This window comes from Thamnophis sirtalis, unplaced genomic scaffold (genome assembly GCF_051295495.1).
Source record: "Thamnophis sirtalis isolate CommonGarterSnake01/CBP01778 unplaced genomic scaffold, rThaSir2_p1.2 scaffold_9, whole genome shotgun sequence".
Classification (NCBI taxonomy): domain Eukaryota; kingdom Metazoa; phylum Chordata; class Lepidosauria; order Squamata; family Natricidae; genus Thamnophis; species Thamnophis sirtalis.
Genome location: NW_028261389.1, coordinates 24,743,152 through 24,763,723, shown reverse-complemented (window position 1 = coordinate 24,763,723; position 20,572 = coordinate 24,743,152). Strand labels below are relative to the sequence as shown.

Here is a 20,572-nt window from a genome sequence, read left to right as displayed (position 1 = left end):
TCCCGCATCCCTTTTTAAGGCGGCTGCGGGCCGGAGGAAAGGAAAGGAAGGAAGGAGAGAAAGAGGAAAGGAAGGAGAGAAAAAGAAAGAGAAAAGGCAGGAAGGAGAAAGAAAAGAAATAGAAATAAAAGGAAGGAAGGAAAGGAAGAAGGAAGGAGTTAGAGAAGGAAAGGAAAGCAAGGAAGGAGAGAAAAAGAAAAAAGGAAGGAAGGAGAAAAAGAGAAAAGAAATAAAAAGAAGGAAGGAAGGAAGGAAGGAAGGAAGGAAGGAAGAAAGAAAGAAAGAAAGAAAGAAAGAAAGAAAGAAAGAAAGAAAGAAAGAAAGAAAGAAAGGAGGGGGATACGGCTTCCCCCCCTTTCCCCTCCCAACTGAAAAGCGTCTTCAGCCAAAGGACCGGGTGCAGCCGGCCATCCTCCGGCCCGGCCACTTTCACCGTCCCCAAACCCCCGTCTTAGTAATTGCTTTTTAGGTACCCCAGCGGGGAGTGTGAGAGGAGGGCGCTGTGGCCTCCGGTTTCTCGGCCTCTCTCCCCTCCCGCCCCGAAAATATGAGGGCAGCCCTCGCGGAACACGCCTGAAGGGAGGGACCCCGAGGCTCCTCCCGCGCCGCTCCGAGTGCCTTTTAGGCGCACGCACGCCGGAGAGGGAGATGGATAGCACTGAGCTGGATGGCAGCGGCAGCACAGAAGCTCCCCAGCAATGCTGCCGGGAGGCTGCGCGGGCTGTCGGTGAAGCGGCGGGAGCGGCTATGGAGGAGTCCGCAGCGGAGGCTTCTTCTTCAGGGGACTCGGTTGCTTCGGCCCCCAAGGCCGTCAGCCCTGTCAGCGCTCCCCAACAGGAACTGAAGCAGCAGCAGCAGCAGCAGCAGCAAGGGGTCAAGAGGCACCATCACAAGCACAACCTCAAACATCGCTACGAGTTGCAAGAAACGCTGGGCAAGGGTACCTATGGCAAAGTCAAGAGGGCCATCGAGAGGTTCTCAGGCAGAGTGGTAAGAGCTGAAAGGACTGGCCCGGGAGGGGCTGCTGGGAGAGAGTTGGTGGCACTATTGAAGCATCTAAGCAGGGCACTTCTTGAGTGGACCTTTTATGTATGGCAGCCTTCTCTAAGGTGACGGTGCTCGCTTTGTAGGCTGCTTCTGGAGCAAAGGGGTTTCAACATCTTAAAAATAAAAACATGAACTCACATAACCATTAACTACAAAACCTGAGAGTTGTAGTTCTAACACCCCCTGGGAGGTTACCAGCTTGGGGAAGACTATTTTGTGATATACCTAAATTTCCGAAGCTTGATGGTGACTGTAGTGCTGCTTTTGCTTTTGCTTTCTTTATCTCAAAGCTGTATGTAGCCTTCTCTTAGCCTCTAGAGAGTTTGTTATGTTCTTGCCTCCTCCTCTCTTACTGAGATCCAAAAATTCACTGGAGGAGTGTTTATGACCTCTCCAGAAGTGTTTGATCATGGAATTTTATTTTGAGCCTTTCTCGCCAGATGTCAACTGAGCTCATTTATAGAAATCAGAGGTAGTTCCTTGAATAAGGAGAACTGGATCATTGGTAAATTGGCATTATTTGTCTCTTTCCTTCCAGCAATCAGACATTGCTCTGTTGTTCAAAATGTGGACATAACATCCATTGAAATACATAGCTTAGTTTTCTAACCAGAGATGGCTTTGAGATTGTACAGTTTTTAAAGACCAACAGTGCGTTAGTGCGGGTGATGACATGGACTTTATCAACCTCTATAACAAACATATTGATGCAATTGCTCCTATCAAAGCGAAGTTTAGAGTCCACTTTATTTTGCAAACTAATGTTGCAGTGTACTGTAGCTGTTCTGGGCACAACGTTGTTGCTTTTTGTCACCTGAATAGGTGCCTGAATATCAGAAAAATTCAGGCACGTGTATCAGGTTTCATGTAATAGGCTAAAAGTACGGCTATTTTCCTTTGATGCTGTCTACTAGCCATATCTGATGGTTCTGCATTTAAATCAGGTATGCATGTGCTTTCTGCAAAATCATACAATTGTTTGATCAAGTGCTTTGCAGTAGATTTGGTTCAGGCTCCATGTTTTGTTGGTATTTTCAATTTTTCCTATTGCTTGCTCAGTCAGTGTTTTGAACAAGAGACTCAAGTAAACAAGTAAGCAAACAATAGAGTAGTGAAAAGCACCTTAGCTACATGTGGTGTGATTGTGTATGTGAGAGTGTCCTCTTTTAAAGAATATTTTAGCTTTTCCATGGTGTGATTTGTGGTTAAAAACACTAAATCCTAGCGCAGTGGTCAAAATAATTAAATAATATCTCAGTGCTGTATAGCATGAAAAGAATCTTTAAACACCTGGTTCAGATAAGTCTTAATGTTGTATTATGCTCTCTGTCGTTTTACTAAATCATTAAGATAGTTAATCAAAAGCAGAAGTGAGTGCTCATGTTCTTTTTGGCTGCCTGTTTTTTTCTTTGAAAAAGAACATTGCCTGGAGTGTATCATATTACAGGGGTTTAAAATTAGCAAAACATCTAGCTCAAAAAAATGTACAAGCCGAAGAGTATCATTTCCAGATTGTATTAGTCTGCTCTTTTCAATAACTTCATGTTTATTAATTTTATGACAGCCCGGATAGTTTTTTTAGGTTTGCTTTAGAGCAGTGCATTTGCAGTTAAAGAAAGAGACAAACCGAAGAAAATGGAGCAAAATCATCAAAATGCAATAGCAGTGATATTTATAATATATTTACTTGTTTATGGATTCTTGGGTTTTAATTCAGAACGTGTGTTACATACCTCATGATAATGCTTGGCTGTGTTAAAAATGGCAATGTACTTTATTGAAAAACATATAAACATCTCTTGTCTGTTAATATGTGTAATATACCCTCTTCACACATAAGAGTGTTATGAAAAGTATTTGGCCCAAAATTTAAACTGGGAATTCATTTAGCCTACTTTTTCCTATCTGTGCTATCTTTCTCCTTAGTCATAACTAATGGAATCATTAAAGGGCTTTGATTAGAGTGACTGTGTATTGTAACCAGCAGAGGGGGTCCTTGGTACAATGTGACCAGCATAATTCCTATCATGACCTCATGTAGAGAAAAGTTTAGGACTCTATTAGAAATCTCAAGGTCATGTTGTCACCTATGTCATTTGTTTGCTGTCATATTAGTAGATGAGGTAGCATTTTCCTACACAGTAGTATATAAATATTTGGAAACATAGGGAAACATCTTGAAATATCCTAGGTAGCTTACCCTCACCAGGTTACCTAAACAAAAACATTTCCATTAATATTTTATTACTTGTAATTTTAGTTTGAAGCATACAGCTGTGGACTTTTTATAGAAAAATCAGACACCACTAATTAGAATTTCAGATACTGGCTTTTCTTTTGGCTTCTGAGAGAAATCCTATGAAATTTGAAGGAAAATCTCTAAACATCCCCAAATGGGAGAAAATATTCAAATTTGCATTTTAAGAAAAAAGGTTATGTAGTAACAATTATAACCTGTGTGCACTCTTTTCTTTTGCTTTCCTACACACAACACTCCTCCAAGGTAGATATTGGCATCTGGGAATTTGATAATTTTTTATTCTGAAAAATGCTTATAAGTTTGACATTGGTTTTGAGAAATGTATAATACTTTCTCAGCCCTAGTTTATGTGATGGCTGTTGAGCTGTGACTTGGATTATAGATATGTTATATTTAGTTTGTTGTTAGCAGCAACTTGTTATTTATTCTTGTCTACTTAATAATGTAGTGGAGATTAGGTTGCACACTGAATGAAACGAAACACAAGAATACAACCTACATATACTGAGGCATCTTACCTGCCAAACATTCACTGGGATTCTGAAATTCAAGTATGATTTCTATAAACACGTAACAGTAGTAATCTGTAAAGTAATCTGTATGGTAGGCTGGCATTTAAGGGTTGGTTGTGTGCCATGGATTACATAGAATTATATGCAAGGAAGAAACAGTCTTTGATATGGGTTATAGAATGAAATCTGGCCTCCTAATTTCTCATTCTCTTTCCTTGATTCTGCCTAGTCATGCCAGATGTTGAAGTGCTTCTTTGCGCCTCTCTTCCCAGTGAAGATAGCTACCGGTATTTGCTTCTAAGTAAACCAGGCATATGATTAATTTAAAAATCCATTGTGCCTTGCTGCAATTCTATCTGTTCTTAAATAGGCAAATTCATTTTTGTGTGGGCACATTTTCAAGGCTACTATACTGAAAAAAATGGTCATTTTGTTAATTCACTCAGATACAGCTCAACATAATTTTATGCTTCATGCAAAATAGGAGGAGGGCAATGGATTATGTTTGCCACCTTCAGTTATTTGTGAAAATACTAAAGGCGGAATACAAATAAATGAATACATAAATACACATTTACTTACCTTAAATTGCAATTCAGGTAGTCCTTGTATGGTGAGCACAATTGAGACCAGCAGCTTGGTCATTAAACAAAGCGGTTGCTAAGCGAATTTGTGATTATAGTCATTATCTTATTCAGCTTTCCTTTATTTTACCGACCTGCAAAGGTTGTAAATGCAAGAATTGATTGCAAAATTATTTTTATCACCATTTATCTGTGCAAACAGTCCTTAAACAAGGCAGTCGCTAAACAAGGTCTACTGTACTAGCAATCTGTGAGTTAATTATTGAAGAAATGTCTCCTAGTGATCATCAACAGAACAGAATAGTTTGATTCCTTTATAAAAACTCTAAGCAGTGTCTATCTCTACCACTACCACTACATCTAATCCTATCCCTATCCCTATCCCTATCCCTATCCCTATCCCTATCCCTATCCCTATCCCTATCCCTATCCCTATCCCTATCCCTATCCCTATCCCTATCCCTATCCCTATCCCTATCCCTATCCCTATCCCTATCCCTATCCCTATCCCTATCCCTATCCCTATCCCTATCCCTATCCCTATCCCTATCCTTATCCCTATCCCTATCCCTTCTGTATCCATCTAACAACCACCTGTTTCCCCCAAAATAAGACCTATCCTGAAAATAAGCCCTAGCATGTTTTTATGCATGTGCCTAATATAAACCCTACTCTCAAAATTAGCCCTACTTAAGAGCCGGCCACCTGCCCATTCTGTCTGGTTGCTCATGATGCTGTGGCCATGAGGGAAGGTGGGGGGGGGAGTGATGGAGTTGCCTCACGCACCCCGCACTGGCTTACCTCAGGGTCGCCACAGCCAGGCCATCCATGCCCCGACACAAAATTAGCCCAACTTAAGAGCTGGCTGCCTGCCGATTCCTTCTGTTTGCTCATGATGCTGTGGCCATGAGGGAAGGCGGGGGAGTGGTGGAATTGCCCCACGCGCCCCACACCGACTTACCTCAGGGGCCCCACAGCCAGGCCATCCATGCTCTGACACCTGCCTCGTGGCGGCAGCACCAGCAACTATGTGCAGCAGAAGCCCACATGGCGGCCGGGCCACTTCTTTTTCTTGCTCGCAGCCGCAACAGAGCAGGAGGCCAAGCAGTGTGTTGGTGCCGCTTCCATGAGGTGAGGCAGGTGTTGCGGCATGGATGGCCTGGCTACGGGAGCCCTGAGGTAAGCCAGTGTGGGTTGTGTGGGGTAGCTTCACCCCCCCCGCCTCACAGCGGTGGTACTGGTGTGCTGCACAACCTTCTGCCCTGGCGCGGGCAAGCAGAAGTGGACCTTCCGTACAAGGGGAAAAAATAAGACACTCTCTGAAAATAAGCCCTAGTGCTTATTTTGGGGCCTAAGCATGGTACACACACACACACACACATTACTGAAAGCTGAGCAGGTAGAATTGGAAAGGAGACTATTAGGAAATCTAAGAGCTTTGTATTTAAGAAGAAAGTTTAAAAAGCATCTCATAAAAGGATCTTGGCAAATCATCCTGCACTGTTGCCAGAAAACTACATGGACATATCTATAAAGTTACTTGGAGTTGACCTCAACTTGAGATATACTTTATTATTTAAAACCCTGACTAAGTATAAAGAGTATTCAAGGAGGAAAATGCCTAAAACTAACTCTATCTTCTCCCTCTCACTCCTTCCCTCCTCTCTCCTTTCCTCTCTCTCTCTCTCTCTCTCTCTCTCTCTCTGTCTCTGTCTCTGTCTCTGTCTCTGTCTCTGTCTCTGTCTCTGTCTCTGTCTCTGTCTCTCTGTCTCTGTCTCTGTCTCTCTCTGTCTCTCTCTGTCATACGCAGTGTTCTCTCATTGTGGTAGCATTGGGAATTCCCTTGCTTTTCTCCCATTTTCTTTTCCAAGAATTCTGCACATCAGATTGGTTGCTTTTCAGTATAAGATTTTTTTTCTGATACTACTTAGTATTGCATTTTATTTTCTATTCCATGTGAAATACTATTTCCCTTATACAACATTTTTGTTCCTTTATTCTCACCTCCATCCATTACCCTGAGAACTTATTTGTAATAAATAATGGCATGTTTATAGAGGCATGTTTGTAATATCTTTGCAATTAAAGAAAAACATTCTAACTCCATTTGTGGACTATAGTCAAAATAATTAATATGATATCAATTTTATCTATAAATCAGAAGGGTAATGAACAAGTCTATTAAATCAGGGGTCTCCCAACTTTGATAACCTCAAGATTTGTGGACTTCAACTCCCATGGTGGCTGAGGAATTCTGGGAGTTGAAGTCCACAAGTCCTAAATTTGTCAAGGTTGAAGAACCCAATATTAAATTGTTAAATTGTTCATCAATATTTCATGACTATGTCTTAAATTCTACAAGAATACATTCGTGACTCGCTTGCAAGTATTATTAAGACAGGGAAACCAGGCAATGGCTAGTGAGCTATATGTAGCAACCAGAGATGGTATTCAGCAGGTTCTGACCAGTTCAGGAGAACCAGTAGCGGAAATTTTGAGTAGTTTGGAGAACCAGTATATACCACCTCTGACTGGCTCTGCCCCAATCTATTCTCTGCCTCCTGAGTCCCAGCTGATTGGGAGGAAATGGGAATTTTTCAGTAACCTTCCCCTGGAGAGAGGAGGGAATGGATATTTTACAGTATCCTTCCCCTGCCACACCCACCAAGCCATGCCACACCCACCAAGCCACACCCACAGAACCGGTAGTAAAAATGTTTGAATCCCAACACTGGTAGTAACCCTAGGCTTTTTAAAAGGAAAATACGAATTGCATAGCAATTGCAACACACCTATATAAACAGTATATAAAAGCTTTAGTTCTTGCAGGTTAATCATAAGTGAAAAAGCTACATAAAGTGAGGATAATTTCTAAAGGGAAATCTAGCAACCATAATACAGAATTATAATCAAGCATCATGCAAGGGTTAATAAAAAGATAACCACTCTGTTATTTTGTTTAAAGGAAAAAATAATTCTATTTATTTTTAAATCAAAGTCAGTCTAGTTAAGTTTTGGCTTGTCATACTGTATGTGGAGAGATGGAGAGCCTGTTTCCATCCAGCGTGAAAAAGATTCCTGGGAATGCCGAGATACATATTTCTCAAATATGTTGCTTCAGTGACAGGAACTTTGTTCATCTTGGAGCTTAGATATTTTATTCAATGAAATATTTAAAAGATATTTTTTTATAAAGGTAATCAATTAAAAAGCTATGGTAATGTAAACACAAATACTTGAGCTAACTTTACTTGAAGAGGGTATCAGAGGTGGTATTCAGCAGGTTCTGACCACTTCTGGAGAACCGGTAGCGGAAATTTTGAGTAGTTTGGAGAACCAGTAAATATCACCTCTGACTGGCCCTGCCCCCATCTATTCTTTGCCTTCCAAGTCCCAGCTGATCAGGAGGAAATGGGGATTTTGCAGTAGCCATCTCCTGGAGTGGGGAGGGAATGGAGATTTTAGGGTATCCTTCCCCTGGATTGGGGTGGGAATGGAATTTTTATAGTATCCTTCCCCTGCCATGCCTACCAGGCCACACCCACAGAACTGATAGTAAAAAATAAATAAATCTCACCACTGGAAGGTATTTCTTAAGTTTATCATATTAGAGCTTTTTGGATGTTACCATTATTGATAACTTCACTTGACATCTTAAGACAACATCAAAGTTATTTCTATCATCCATGAAAAATTGATGAGCATTTTGCCCCAAATTTAGCTGAAGTAAATGAATGCTAAGTAGCTGTTAACTAAAAGCACTGTTGCATTCTCATAAATGATCACTAACAATTTTAGGACCACATTTGAGACAAAAGATCATAATCAAATTGATAAATAATGTACTTTGCAAGTGGGTTTCTTAATATAATTATGTTTGAAGTTAGGAAATTATCTGACATAAAAGAAATTTTATCTGAATAAAATTACATTTTGTGATATTCACTTGGGGTGAGTCATTTCAGGTGATATAGGCAGCCATATAAATTTAATAGATAAATAATATTTATGGAATAAAGCCAGGGACGTGCACTCACTAGAGGCAGGGGAGACGGGGCCTCACCAGTCTCCTCAGGAAAGGAAGGAATTTTAAAGATTTTTTTTAAATAATTAAGGCCAAGCTAGTTGCTACCAGACTTCAACTCACAGTGATTTGGAGTGTATATAGTGTTTAAGTATAGGAGGAGGCCAGAGAACTCGGGGCCTCCTTTGCATAAGGATTTTTTTGCCTTTTAAGGGTTAACCAAGGATTAAAAAGCAAAAGAATTATATGCAAATGAGGCCCATAGTTCTCGGGCCTCTTCCTGCAGAGGGCACGTGGTGGCTCTAGGAGCCACTATCCTAGCCTGCCTGGCCCTGGCGCCTAGCTAGACCGAATCTGGAATTTTGGCGTAGCTGGAAGGTATGTGGGTCAGAGGGAGGGGGGGAGGAATTCAATTTATTTGTAATTTAAATAATTGTAATTTGTTTTTATTGTGTGTGTGTGTGTGTGTGTTTCTTTCTTTCTTAACGTCACTCAAACAAACTCTCTCTCAATTTGAGAGAGAGTTTGCTTGAGAAGAGAGGGAAGGAGCAGACTCAGGGAGGGGAGCCTTGTTTGTTTGAGAAGAGAGGGGCAGCCCTCTCCCCCCCATCCTGCTCTCCTCTTCCTTTCCTCCTCCTCCTCTCCCCTTTCTTCGCCGGCTGCCACCTCGCCCCCTCCGCCTCTTCCGTCCCCCCCCGCTGTGTCCGCCAGGCGTCTCGTGTTTATGGCGGGCATAAACCGATAGAAGCGGAGCGGATCCTCTTGCTGCTGCGGGCCTGGCTTGCGGAGTGCCAAAAGGGCAGGAGGCCTCTTAGAACACCCCCCACCCCTCTTCGCCTTTCGTCTCCGCGGCTCTCACTCCAGCCTGCTGCCGGGGGCAAAAGCCGCTTTCTTTTTGCCTCACCAGCCAGAAGCTTCACCGCACGTCACTGAATAAAGCTAATCATAACAAGCAGCTCATGCACGAGAGTATTTATTCTTCACAAAACTCGGGTCACACATTCTTTAATTCTTTAATTGGTATACATCCTATGTAACAAATGCTGTTCCTTTTTAACAGATGCTGTGGGAGTTCATCTCGTAAAATTAAAAAGGCATAGTTCTCTTGCCGAATATTTTTATGGGAGGAACAGTGAGAATTATAGGAAACCAAATATGCCGTATTTGATGACTAGTTCATTAAAGCCACAAGTGTGCTGAGGCTTTCATTTGTGTTTTCCTGCTATTGTTTCTTGGACTCAGCCCGTGCAGTCAGGCATAGGATTCTCATTTGTCTTGCCCACATGAAAGTCCTCAGCATCTGTAAGCTATAGTTTGTGAAGCACAGTTTCAAACAGCACATATGTATCACCATGTCTACACAGACAACACTGTACATTTGAATAAATTAGGAGGTTTCAGAGGCAGAACATTAGGGGGATGGGTGAGATATTGCATGGGAGTTGAATGTTTGCCCATGCTGATCAAATATCTTGGATTCATATCAGAAATTCCAGATGTTTAATGCATACAAAATCCCCTCAGTAATGTTCAGTTTTAAATGAGAAGGAATGCCTGTATTCACTAGTTAAATGTAAAGTTATTTGATATCCAAACTATAGCAATAAAATATATAAAAGAAACCACATGTATACAAATGAGTCATGTCTCCTTTACATTCAACTTAGATAATAGTTATATTTCGACTCGCTTTAGGATGAAAATTGATTACTACCATCTATGTTTGATTAAAATGAGAGATCTTAAAAAGTAAACTGGTTGTCAGCCTCTGCTTTGCTGCTGCTTCGGCTGCCATTGAAATGGGGAGGGGGGGCATGGTATTTGGGAGAAACCCAAACCTAGCAAGCCGTTGAATTGGACCATGGAGTGTCAAGCTGCTTTTGAAAAGTTGAAACGACTTTTTGCCAAGGAGCCGGTTCTGAAGCATCCGGAAATGGACAAGCCCTTCGTCGTTCAAGCTGATGCCAGCGATGTGGTTGTGGGGGCCATATTGCTTCAGACCAACAACCAAGGTAATTTACAACCTTGTGCCTACACCTCTCGTAAACTCACAGACACTGAGAGACATTGGGCGATCTGGGAGAAAGAAGCATTTGCTGTACGTTGGGCTTTGGCCACATGGTGCTACTTCCTGGAGGGCGCTAAGCACCTGTTTGAGGTGTGGACTGACCATAAGAATTTGGAGGCTTTGAGGACTCCCAGGCAGCTCTCCCCTAAGCAGATGCGCTGGGCTCAGCATTTCAGTCGTTTTAATTTCACACTTAAGTACATCCCAGGGGGGAAGAACTTCATGGCTGATGCTTTGTCCAGACTCCCTCAATACAACTGCTCTAAGCTCAGCATTGTCCAGCCCGTTCTTCTCACGTCAAGCCTCGCTGCTCCTGTTGTTACTAGGCAACAGACACGCTCTAAGGTGGACGTGTCCCAAGATTTTCTTTCCGACCTTAAGAAGTCCCTTCCTCAGGATGATTGGTTCCAGCAACATCAAGGTGAATGCACCATGAGGGATGATTTGCCATGGATTGGAGCGAAACTTTACATCCCTGCCTCTCTTCGTCTCGTTGTTCTCCAACGGGCTCATGATTCCAAGTTGGCGGGGCACTTTGACTTTGTGAAGACGCTGCATCTGGTGAAACGGCAGTTTTGGTGGCCCTCTTTGAAGAAGGACATTGAACTTTATGTCGCCAGCTGTCCCGTTTATGCGGCCGCTAAACGCCCGCCGGGGAAACTGCAGGGTTTGCTCCAGACTGTAGCTTGCCCTGTCGCCCCCTGGAAGGAGATTTCTATGGACTTCATTGTTGAACTTCCTGAGAGCCAGGGGCACACTGTCATATGGGTGGTTACTGACTTGTTCTCCAAGCAAGTTCATTTTATACCTTGCCCAAAGATTCCTTCTGCAAAAGCGCTCGCTAAACTATTCATCTCTCATGTTTACCGTTTGCACGGTGTGTCTGATCGCATCATTTCGGATAGGGGCGTGCAATTCACCTTGGTCTTCTGGAAAGAATTTCTTAAGCACATTGGCTCCGCCCAAGGCTTAAGCTCTGCCACCACCCTCAGACTAATGGGGCTTGCGAGAGGACTAATTCTGTTCTGGAACAATATTTACGTTGTTTCATCAATTACCAGCAAGATGATTGGGTGGACTTGTTGCCACACGCGGAAGTGGCTTATAATAATTCTGTACATAGCAGCACTGGGTTCACCCCTTTCCGAGTTGTGTTTGGCCAGGACTTTGTTCCTATTCCCGAAGTTCTTCTTGAGCAGCCGCAGGTTTCATCCATCTCCGAGTGGAGTGAGCGGTTGCGGCATATTTGGCCTTTGGCACTTCGTACTTTGGATGCTGCGCATCGCGCGCATAAGAAACAGGCTGATAAGAAACATGCTCAACCTTATCAGTACAAGGTGGGTGATCAGGTTTATCTATCCACAAAGTTCCTTCAAACTACGCAGAAATCAAAGAAGTTGGGCCCTAAGTATGTGGGCCCGTTTCCCATACTCAAAGTCATCAATCCTGTTTCTGTTCGCTTGCAGCTACCCAAGCACCTCAACCATGTATATCCTGTTTTCCACGTTAATCTCATTAAACCTGTTCGTTTTTCATCTTTACGTCCGCCAGTGGATCCGCCACCTGCCCCCCTATTGATTGATGGTGAACAGCATTTTGAAGTTCGAGAAATTTTGGACTCTCGAAAACGGCGGAATCGGATTCAGTATCTGGTGTCTTGGAAGCATTTTCCCCAGTCTCATGCCGAGTGGGTGGACAAGTCCCATCTCCGGGCCCCCCAACTGCTTTGCCAGTTCTATTCTGCTTATCCTGACAAGCCCTAATTGTCTCTCCTTCCTGACTTTCTCTCCTCCCCCTATTTTTCTTTTTCTGTTTTTTGTTGTTCGTCTGTTTGTTTGTGTTTTGTCGTTTTCCAGATCTGACCGCCTTTTTCCGGAGGAGGGCCGGATGTCAGCCTCTGCTTTGCTGCTGCTTCGGCTGCCATTGAAACGGGGAGGGGGGGCATGGTATTTGGGAGGGGACTACTAATTGTGCTGAAGGAAGATTCTGGAGTTTCTGCTGCCTGTCTTACTGCGCATGCGGAGGAGGTTTCCCGCCAAGGCCAACGGCACCGACATTCCATCTTGGTGATGCCTTTCGAAGTTATCTCGCACCTGACATTTGGGAGAATTATGATTGGACTGTGACTGGGATGCCAAGGCGTGGGGAATGGGTTATTCTATATATCATTTGCTTTCGCGCCTAAATAATCAGTCTTCGCTTTGCTACGCTTCTGTTCATTTATAATTAGTAAAAGTACACTTGATTTCTATCAATGGAGTCTTGTGGTTTTCTTTCCTGATTATCCAATGAAGGAGTGCTGACACTGGTCTAATATTGTACAACTAGTGCAACTAGATCTTATATATTTAGGGGATATGGATAAAAACTGTTTGTGAGAAACTATTAATTTAAAAAAATAATGGCTATGAAAAAAACCTTCCAGGATTAGAATGATATAGATCTGGTTATTGTCAAACAATATTTATATATTTATTAAAGGGTGTCAAAGTAGATTTCTTCGAGAGATGGATCATCAGTATTGTAGTTCTCCTCTGTGGGCTGGTGGTGGGGGGTTTGATCTGTTTTTGGCCTGTTTTCCAGTCTGTTTTTAGCCTGTTTTTCAGCCCTGTTTTGGCCAGTTTCCAGCTTGGTTTTCGGGCTGGTTTTTGATGGCAGAGTGCTGCAGGTCATGGAGAGTGAAAACAAGGCGCGGGGGAGCCATGCGCGCCCCATTTTAGCCACCAGAGGCACAGTGGGCTGGTCCTTTGATATTTCCAGGCCAGCCCTGTGGGCCGGATTTAAACACCCTGTAGATCGGATCTGGCCTGTAGGCCTTGAGTTTGACACCCCTAATTTATTAAATTGATATAGTACCTTTACTTTGTATAACTCAAAGTTGTACCTGAGCTACTAAAACTAGTCCAATGCCTTAGACACCACATTAAGTAATGCTAGACATTGGGCTAAACTATGATGGTCATTTATTTAGTTTGGCTCAATAGGACTTAGAATATTTTGGAAAACAAATTAAATTTTAAAGTTGATCATGGCTTAGTAACGCTTGTTATTTTTCAATAGTATTTCATCATTTTATGCATTTTAAAGGTTTCTCTGGTTTTAGATTGTTCATACATATTTCCCAGCCACGATCCTCACTTATAAAATAGAGATATAGTATGTTAAGAAACAAAATCTGAATAGAATACAGCCTGATTCCAGAGGTGCAGCCCACTTCTTAGTTTACCAAGATTGGAATCTTAATTTGTGTTGTGTGAACCACTGGGAAGTGAGCTTCTGAATTCATTTGAAGTACAGTGAGATTTGGAAGACCTCTGTGTGAAGACATCTATGCATGATGAAGACATGTGCCACTTCACTATAGCAGCAGTCTTTGTGAAAATATTATTTGTGCATAGACACATGCACAGAAGATAAGAGCAGGCCCCCTCTGGCTTCTGTTTTTATTTCTTTCTCTATTTATTAAGAGGTAGAAATACCCTAGTGAGAATAGGGGTTGTGAAATTTTCTGTTCACTTCCTTCTATCAATATCAGTATGCCAATTGTCTGGCCTGGACAGTCAATTTTTTTTCTCACTGCGTCTAAAGTTTACTGAATTATAGTTTAGAAAAATCAAGATTTTACCATACAGATTCTGTGAAGTCTCTGTTGAAAGATCAGAAAGAGCTAACAGTTTCCCTCTGATCACAATTTAAGATGTTGATATTGACTTTCAAACTATAAATATCTTAAGATCTGACTACCTGAAAAATTTGTCTTTGGCTATAAATCTGGCTGGTCAGTTAAGTGAGCAGAAGAGCCCTTTTGAAGATGCCCCCAGCGCCAGAATCTGGGTTATTTGGTACATAGGAGAACATTGCTCCAAGCCATATTTATATAGGTAGAATGATGGGGTACGAATTGAACAGTACACATCACAGGTTTCCTGTAAGGTGATACTATATTGCCAAAAATATTCACTCACCCATCCAAATAATCAGAATCAGGTGTTCCAATCACTTCCATGGCCACAGGTGTATAAAATCAAGTACCTAGGCATGCAGACTGTTTTTACAAACATTTGTGAAAGAATGGGTCGCTCTCAGGAGCTTAGTGAATTCCAGCGTGGAACTGTGATAGGATGCCACCTGTGCAACAAATCCAGTCTTGAAATTTCCTCGCTCCTAAATATTCCACAGTCAACTGTCAGCTGTATTATAAGAATGTGGAAGTGTTTGGGAATGACGGCAACTCAGCCACGAAGTAGTAGGCCACGTAAACTCGTCCAACATCAGTGTGTGACCTCACAAATGCGCTTCTGGAAGAATGGTCAAAAATTCCCATAAACACACTCGTAAACCTTGTCGACAGCCTTCCCAGAAGAGTTGAAGCTGTTATAGCTGCAAAGGGTGGACCGACGTCATATTGAACCCTATGGATTAGGAATGGGATGTCACTTACAGTAAATTCATATGCGAGTAAAGATAGGTGAGTGAATACTTTTGGCAATATAGTGTTTATACCAGTGTTTTTCAACCACTGTGTCGCGGCACACTAGTGTGCCGTGACATAGTGTAAGGTGTGCCGTGGGAAAAATACCCACCTATAGTCAATATAGGCACAGAGTTACATTTTTTAAACATTTTCTAATGGTGGTGTGCCTCGTGATTTTTTTCATGAAAAAAGTGTGCCTTTGCACAAAAAAGGTTGAAAAACACTGGTTTATACGATGGCCACCACTTCATTAATTTGCAAGCACGGGCAAGGTTAATTTAACAAAGGCAAAAAAAAAGCCATTGTTTTTACTATTCTTTTGCATCCAGTCTTGCTACCATCTGGCCTACCCTGCTGAAAATAGGCATGGCTTATTACTAAGTTCATGCTATCCCAAGGAAGATAAAATTAATATCCTTAGCCAATCCAGAGGAAGTTGCTGATTAGATATATAGAATGATTTAAAAATTACCCAAGTATCCCTAAAAATGGTAAGATTTTTTTTGAGCCCAGTTTATGATGCTCAGGCTTTCAGCTACTACAAAAGAATTCTGCCCAGCCTTCCTTGGGAAACTCCTGACTTCAAATTGCTTTGTCTCCCTCTGGCTCCAAAGTCCATCTAGTATTTCCCAATACTGTGTTGATTGATGGAAGCACTTGAGTGTATTTCATAGTATTTGTGCATAAATGTGCAATCACTCTTTTAAAATATTATTTTAAAATCTTACTGCATAGTGTGTTTTTAAAGTGTGGTAGGAAAATGACAATTAATTTGCAGCAAAAAATCATATTATTTAAAACATTTTGACTATTCATATATATTACATTTTCAACTTAAGCTTCTCCAGTAGGAATTTCAATGTAGATATAGTGTAGATTGAATGCTATATCTTTCTTGGCAATTAAATATTTAGAGAAATCTGGAAACATGCAAATGATGATCATTAGCATAGTTTAAATGCCTGTAATCAGGCATTTAATTACAGTTGTCAGTATGGCTGTCAACCTGAACAAGATAATCCCTCCCTCCTTTAATTAAGAATGACTTTCAGTTCAGTCTTGCATGATCAACCCCAGAATATAATTTTAGAGCACTGCTTAAACCTGAACATATGATGATCTGGTATTTTAAAAAAATAATCTTATTTTCATATCACAGACCTGTTATAATGGAATGCATAAATACAGTTAGTTCAGATTGGTTTTTGTTATTGCATTTTATCTCTCTTTCAATCACTTTCTTTTTTCCAGCTGTTTTGCCCACTTTCAGTATGATCAAATGTTTAGTATGATTCAGGTTTATTTATTTATTTGATTTTAACTGTTATATATTGTTAGAAGATTTTGCATATCTTTATGAGAAGAGGGCATGGATTTCCAAGAAGTGAACAGTAATACACTGTGCATTGTGACAGAAAGTCCTTATTGTAAATGCATCATTTACACAATGTAAGTAAAGGGCTAGTGCTTGCGCGCTTTAGTCTACCGCGGTTTTGTGGTGGAACCCAGATGAACATAGCCCTAACTCAGAAGCTGGGGTTTTTTTCCCCAAGAGGGTGTCCAAGTAGAAGAGCACCAGGCAGAAGTGTGTCCATTAGGCTTATGTGTGATAACACAAAACCCTGCCAGCACTGTCCGCAACAAGCTAAGATTTTACTAAAAGGATAAACTATTCCTTTTGATGTCACAACACAAGCACTAGCCCTTTACTTACATTGTGTAAATGATGCATTTACAATAAGGACTTTCTGTCACAATGCACAGGGTATTACTGTTCACTTCTTGGAAATCCATGCCCTCTTCTCATAAAGATATGCAAAATCTTCTAACAATATATAACAGTTAAAATCAAATAAATAAATAAACCTGAATCATACTAAAACATTTGATTGGTTCCACCACAAAACCGCGGTAGACTAAAGCGCGCTCGACGAAAGCGCGTACCTGATGTCATCACAGCGTGACGAAAACATCACGCTGTGAGCGGTAAAGTTAAAATTAACGCGAAAACCTTACCCTAACCCCCCCAAACCTAACCCTAAACCTAACCCTAAACCTAACCCTTAACCTAACCCTTAACCTAACCCTAAACCTAACCCTTAACCTAATGCTAAACCTAATGCTAACCCTTAACCTAACCCTAAACCTAACCCTAACGCTTAACGTAACCCTAACCCTAACCCTTAACCTAACCCTAAACCTAAACCTAACCCTTACCTTTACGTGAATCGGCTTGCTTTAAAAGCGCTTTTTAAAGCGCCCTTTTTTCTCCGCGGTGGTATTTGTCGCGCTGCTGATGACGTCAGGTACGCGCTTTAATTGGGCGCGCTTTAGTGGACCGCGGTTTTGTCGTGCCACGGTTCATCTGGACTCTGGTTATCATTTGTTGGTTTGTTGTTGCAATATTTATATACCACTTACATCACTAGACAGTTTACAGTCCACAAACGTAAATCAATGCTTTTTTCTCTGGGGTTTAAATTAATTTTGGTGTTGGGTTCCTTAACATTATCATAAAATAGGTTTGATGTGATTGTTTCTGGTTACTTTTATCTCTTCTTGTAGAGATTCTGTAGACCTCTTCTTGTAAACCTCTCCACTTTATAGATTTTCTTGACCTGTATGGAGATTCTGTGTAACTAGAATCAAGTTGCCAAGTCTTAAGATATATTTATATTTATTCAGATAGAAACTAATTTTGTATATGTCAGCCATCTTGAAATCTTGTTGAATTTTGAGACTCTTCTATGCATTGAACAGGCAAACATTTGATGTCTTAAGTGGCAGCGCATAGAGGAGTCTCAAAATTCATCCTGATCAGCCTTTTTAAAGATAAAATAAAATATCTTCAAGATTTTTGAAATGAAATCTGAGAAAATTGAATTTATTGCTATGTCTAGAAATAAAAAATATGCAGTTTTTCCCACTTTAGTGAAATGAATCAATATACATCTAGGATTAAAATAAATATGAGGCTACTAGCAGACACATAGAGATGTGTTTAGATCATATAAATTCATATGTAAACGTATTGGAACAGATAGCTGGGATTAAAAAAATGTAAAGATTTCCCTTATCCAGTTATATCTGACTCTGGGAGGCAATGTTCAGCTCCATTGCTTAGCTGAGAGAGCTAGTATTGTCTGAAGACCCTTCCGTGATCATGTGGCCCACATTACTATAGGTCAAGGGGCAAGTGGTACCTATTTATCTACTTGCATTTGCACACTTTCAAACTGCTAGGTTGGCAGGAGCAGGGGCTAGAATTGGAGCTCACCCTGTCATGCAGTATTTGAGAATTAAACCACAAACGTTCTAGTCATCAAGCCCAGGTCTTAACCGCTAGGCCACCACACTCCCTGTCACTGGGGTGCTCTGAGGATAAGGATAAATTAAATCAGTCACTATGTAGTGCAATTTGTCTTCTTCCAGCCTCTGATAGTAAGAAAAGTAAGCATTGACACATATACTATGAATTCTTGAGATTCTTGGAATTATCAGGAAAAGAAAATAGGAAATTACATGGCTGTTGGTATCTCTTGTGTCTTCAGAATTGGGTCTTTTGCTTCAGTGGAAAGTATAACAGAGAAAGTATATTAAGGATGTATTTAAAACAGTCTGTGTTATTGTCTGTTGAGCTAAGTTTGTTCTTTATGAACTGGATGATCATAAAGGCAGCATAAATCATGTAAAGAATTCTCATCTGCTGTTTCTTCTTTTTACAGATGGAGCTTATAGAGTAGAAATGCAGTCTGCTCCAGGATATTTTAGCTGAACTGTATGAGTCCATTAAACAAATGTAATGGGTTTTTGGAAAGACTTTACTATGCATTTGAAACCAGATGTTTTACACAGAGAACATCTGGGAAGTATGGGTGTTCGTGTGTATATACAGCACATTGGAAAATAGCTTTATTGAGCCCAGCTGGGTGGCTGCTTGGGATGTGGTTGTAGAATATAACAATCCAGTTGTTATAAGAAATAATTTATTTGAAGTGTTGCCATCAAATGAATGTTTGGCACAGGAGCCAGCATCTTTGTTTCATTTTGTGCACAAATTCTTCTCATTATCATTCCAACAAAACTTGCTATGACATTTTATATCCTGTTATATAAGTTAATTCAATCATGAGCATGCTTTTAAGTTGGTATGAACATTATAGAGCACACTGCAGAACAAAGTCAGTAGTTAAAAAAAGGGGTTGCTAAGATTAGGCTATCAAATGCAGTCACAGAATTTATGAAGAAATTCTCCAAATCCACTTGTCCTATTGGAAAGTATCATTATTATATTTATAGCTTCATTCATGTGCGCTTATTAGAGCAATATAAAAGTCATTGCATGGAAATATATATTTCATCAGCATCTAATGAAATAATATAGTATAGTATGTTTTTATGTTTTCATATCATATTTTCATGTCATGTTTTCAAAGCAGTTTTCATTTTAACAATTATTGGTATACAAAATTGATATTTGTATAAAAAGAGAGTTTAATTCTTGGCAGGATTCTTTTTTTCATTTTGTGTTAAATTGGTTTTTCCACTTCACTTGATTTGCCAAGTACAGGAAATACTTTTCTAGGTTCTGATGTAGTAGCATAATCATTTCATTTGGGATAACTCAAATAGAAACTTTAAAGTCAGAAAGACTGGCTTAAACTCACTGATTCCCATGGTGCAGTATAGGTAGTCCTCAACTGACACAATTGGGACCAGAGCATCCATCACTAAGCAATGGAGTCATTAAGTGAATAGTACCCAATTTTATGACTTTTCCTGGGGTTAAGTGAATTGCGTAGTTGTTAAGTGAATCAGGATGCTGCACAACTATTGTAAACATATGCCAACTGCGCAAATTTTGATCATGTGACTACAGGAATTCTGCAACTGTTCTAAGTATGAGGACCTTTTTTAAGCATTGTAACTTCAGATCAGTCAGTTATTAAATAAATGGTGTAAGTTGAGGGCTATTTCTACAAGTTTTAAAAATAGTTCTCTATGGAATGGCATGATTTACAGTATTTGTTGAAATTAAATTCTAGCTAAAATAACCAGAATGAGATGTTGTTCTATACACTTTATCATGTTTGTAATAAAGAAATTGATTTAACTTACAGTATCTTTTTTGTAAAGGATGTGAAATAGGCAAAACGTCTTCCCCTATATCCTGACTTATACTCTGAACAATGTATAAAGTTGAGAGTGCTGATACTGCCCTTCGTTTTTTACGAAAACTAATATTTTAAAAAATCTATTTTGTTCAAAAATAGAATTCCTTTCTAAAATGTAAGCGGTAAATATTTTTCTTTAGTAGCGCTTACAAAACAATCACAAGGTTTTACTATAGATTGTCAGAATTAACAACAATCAAAATGCAGAGCTATCAAATAGCAATTCACATTGATTCCAGATCTCAGTGGAATGAAGTTGTAGAAAATCGACATAGTACTACTGTAGAAAAGAAAAGAAAAAACTGGAAATGTTCACCAATCTTGTTTATTTAAATTAGATTTATGTTGTGTTTGCTTCTTCCTCCAAAACTCAAAGTAATAGTACTGTATTTTTATCCCCCAGAAAAACTGGGATAGTTTATGCTGAGG

At 40.4% G+C, this 20,572-nt stretch overlaps 1 protein-coding gene across 1 annotated transcript in view; it reads left to right on the top strand.

Annotated features, from left to right (window-relative positions):
• Positions 1-579: 579 nt before the first annotated feature.
• The window catches only part of NUAK1 (NUAK family kinase 1), a 64,769-nt gene continuing 44,776 nt past the window's right edge, over positions 580-20,572 (top strand). Inside the window, exon 1 of the mRNA XM_014059718.2 lies at positions 580-990. Coding sequence (XP_013915193.2) covers positions 649-990 — 342 coding nt within the window. The 5' untranslated portion in view covers positions 580-648. The remainder of the gene's footprint in view (positions 991-20,572) is intronic.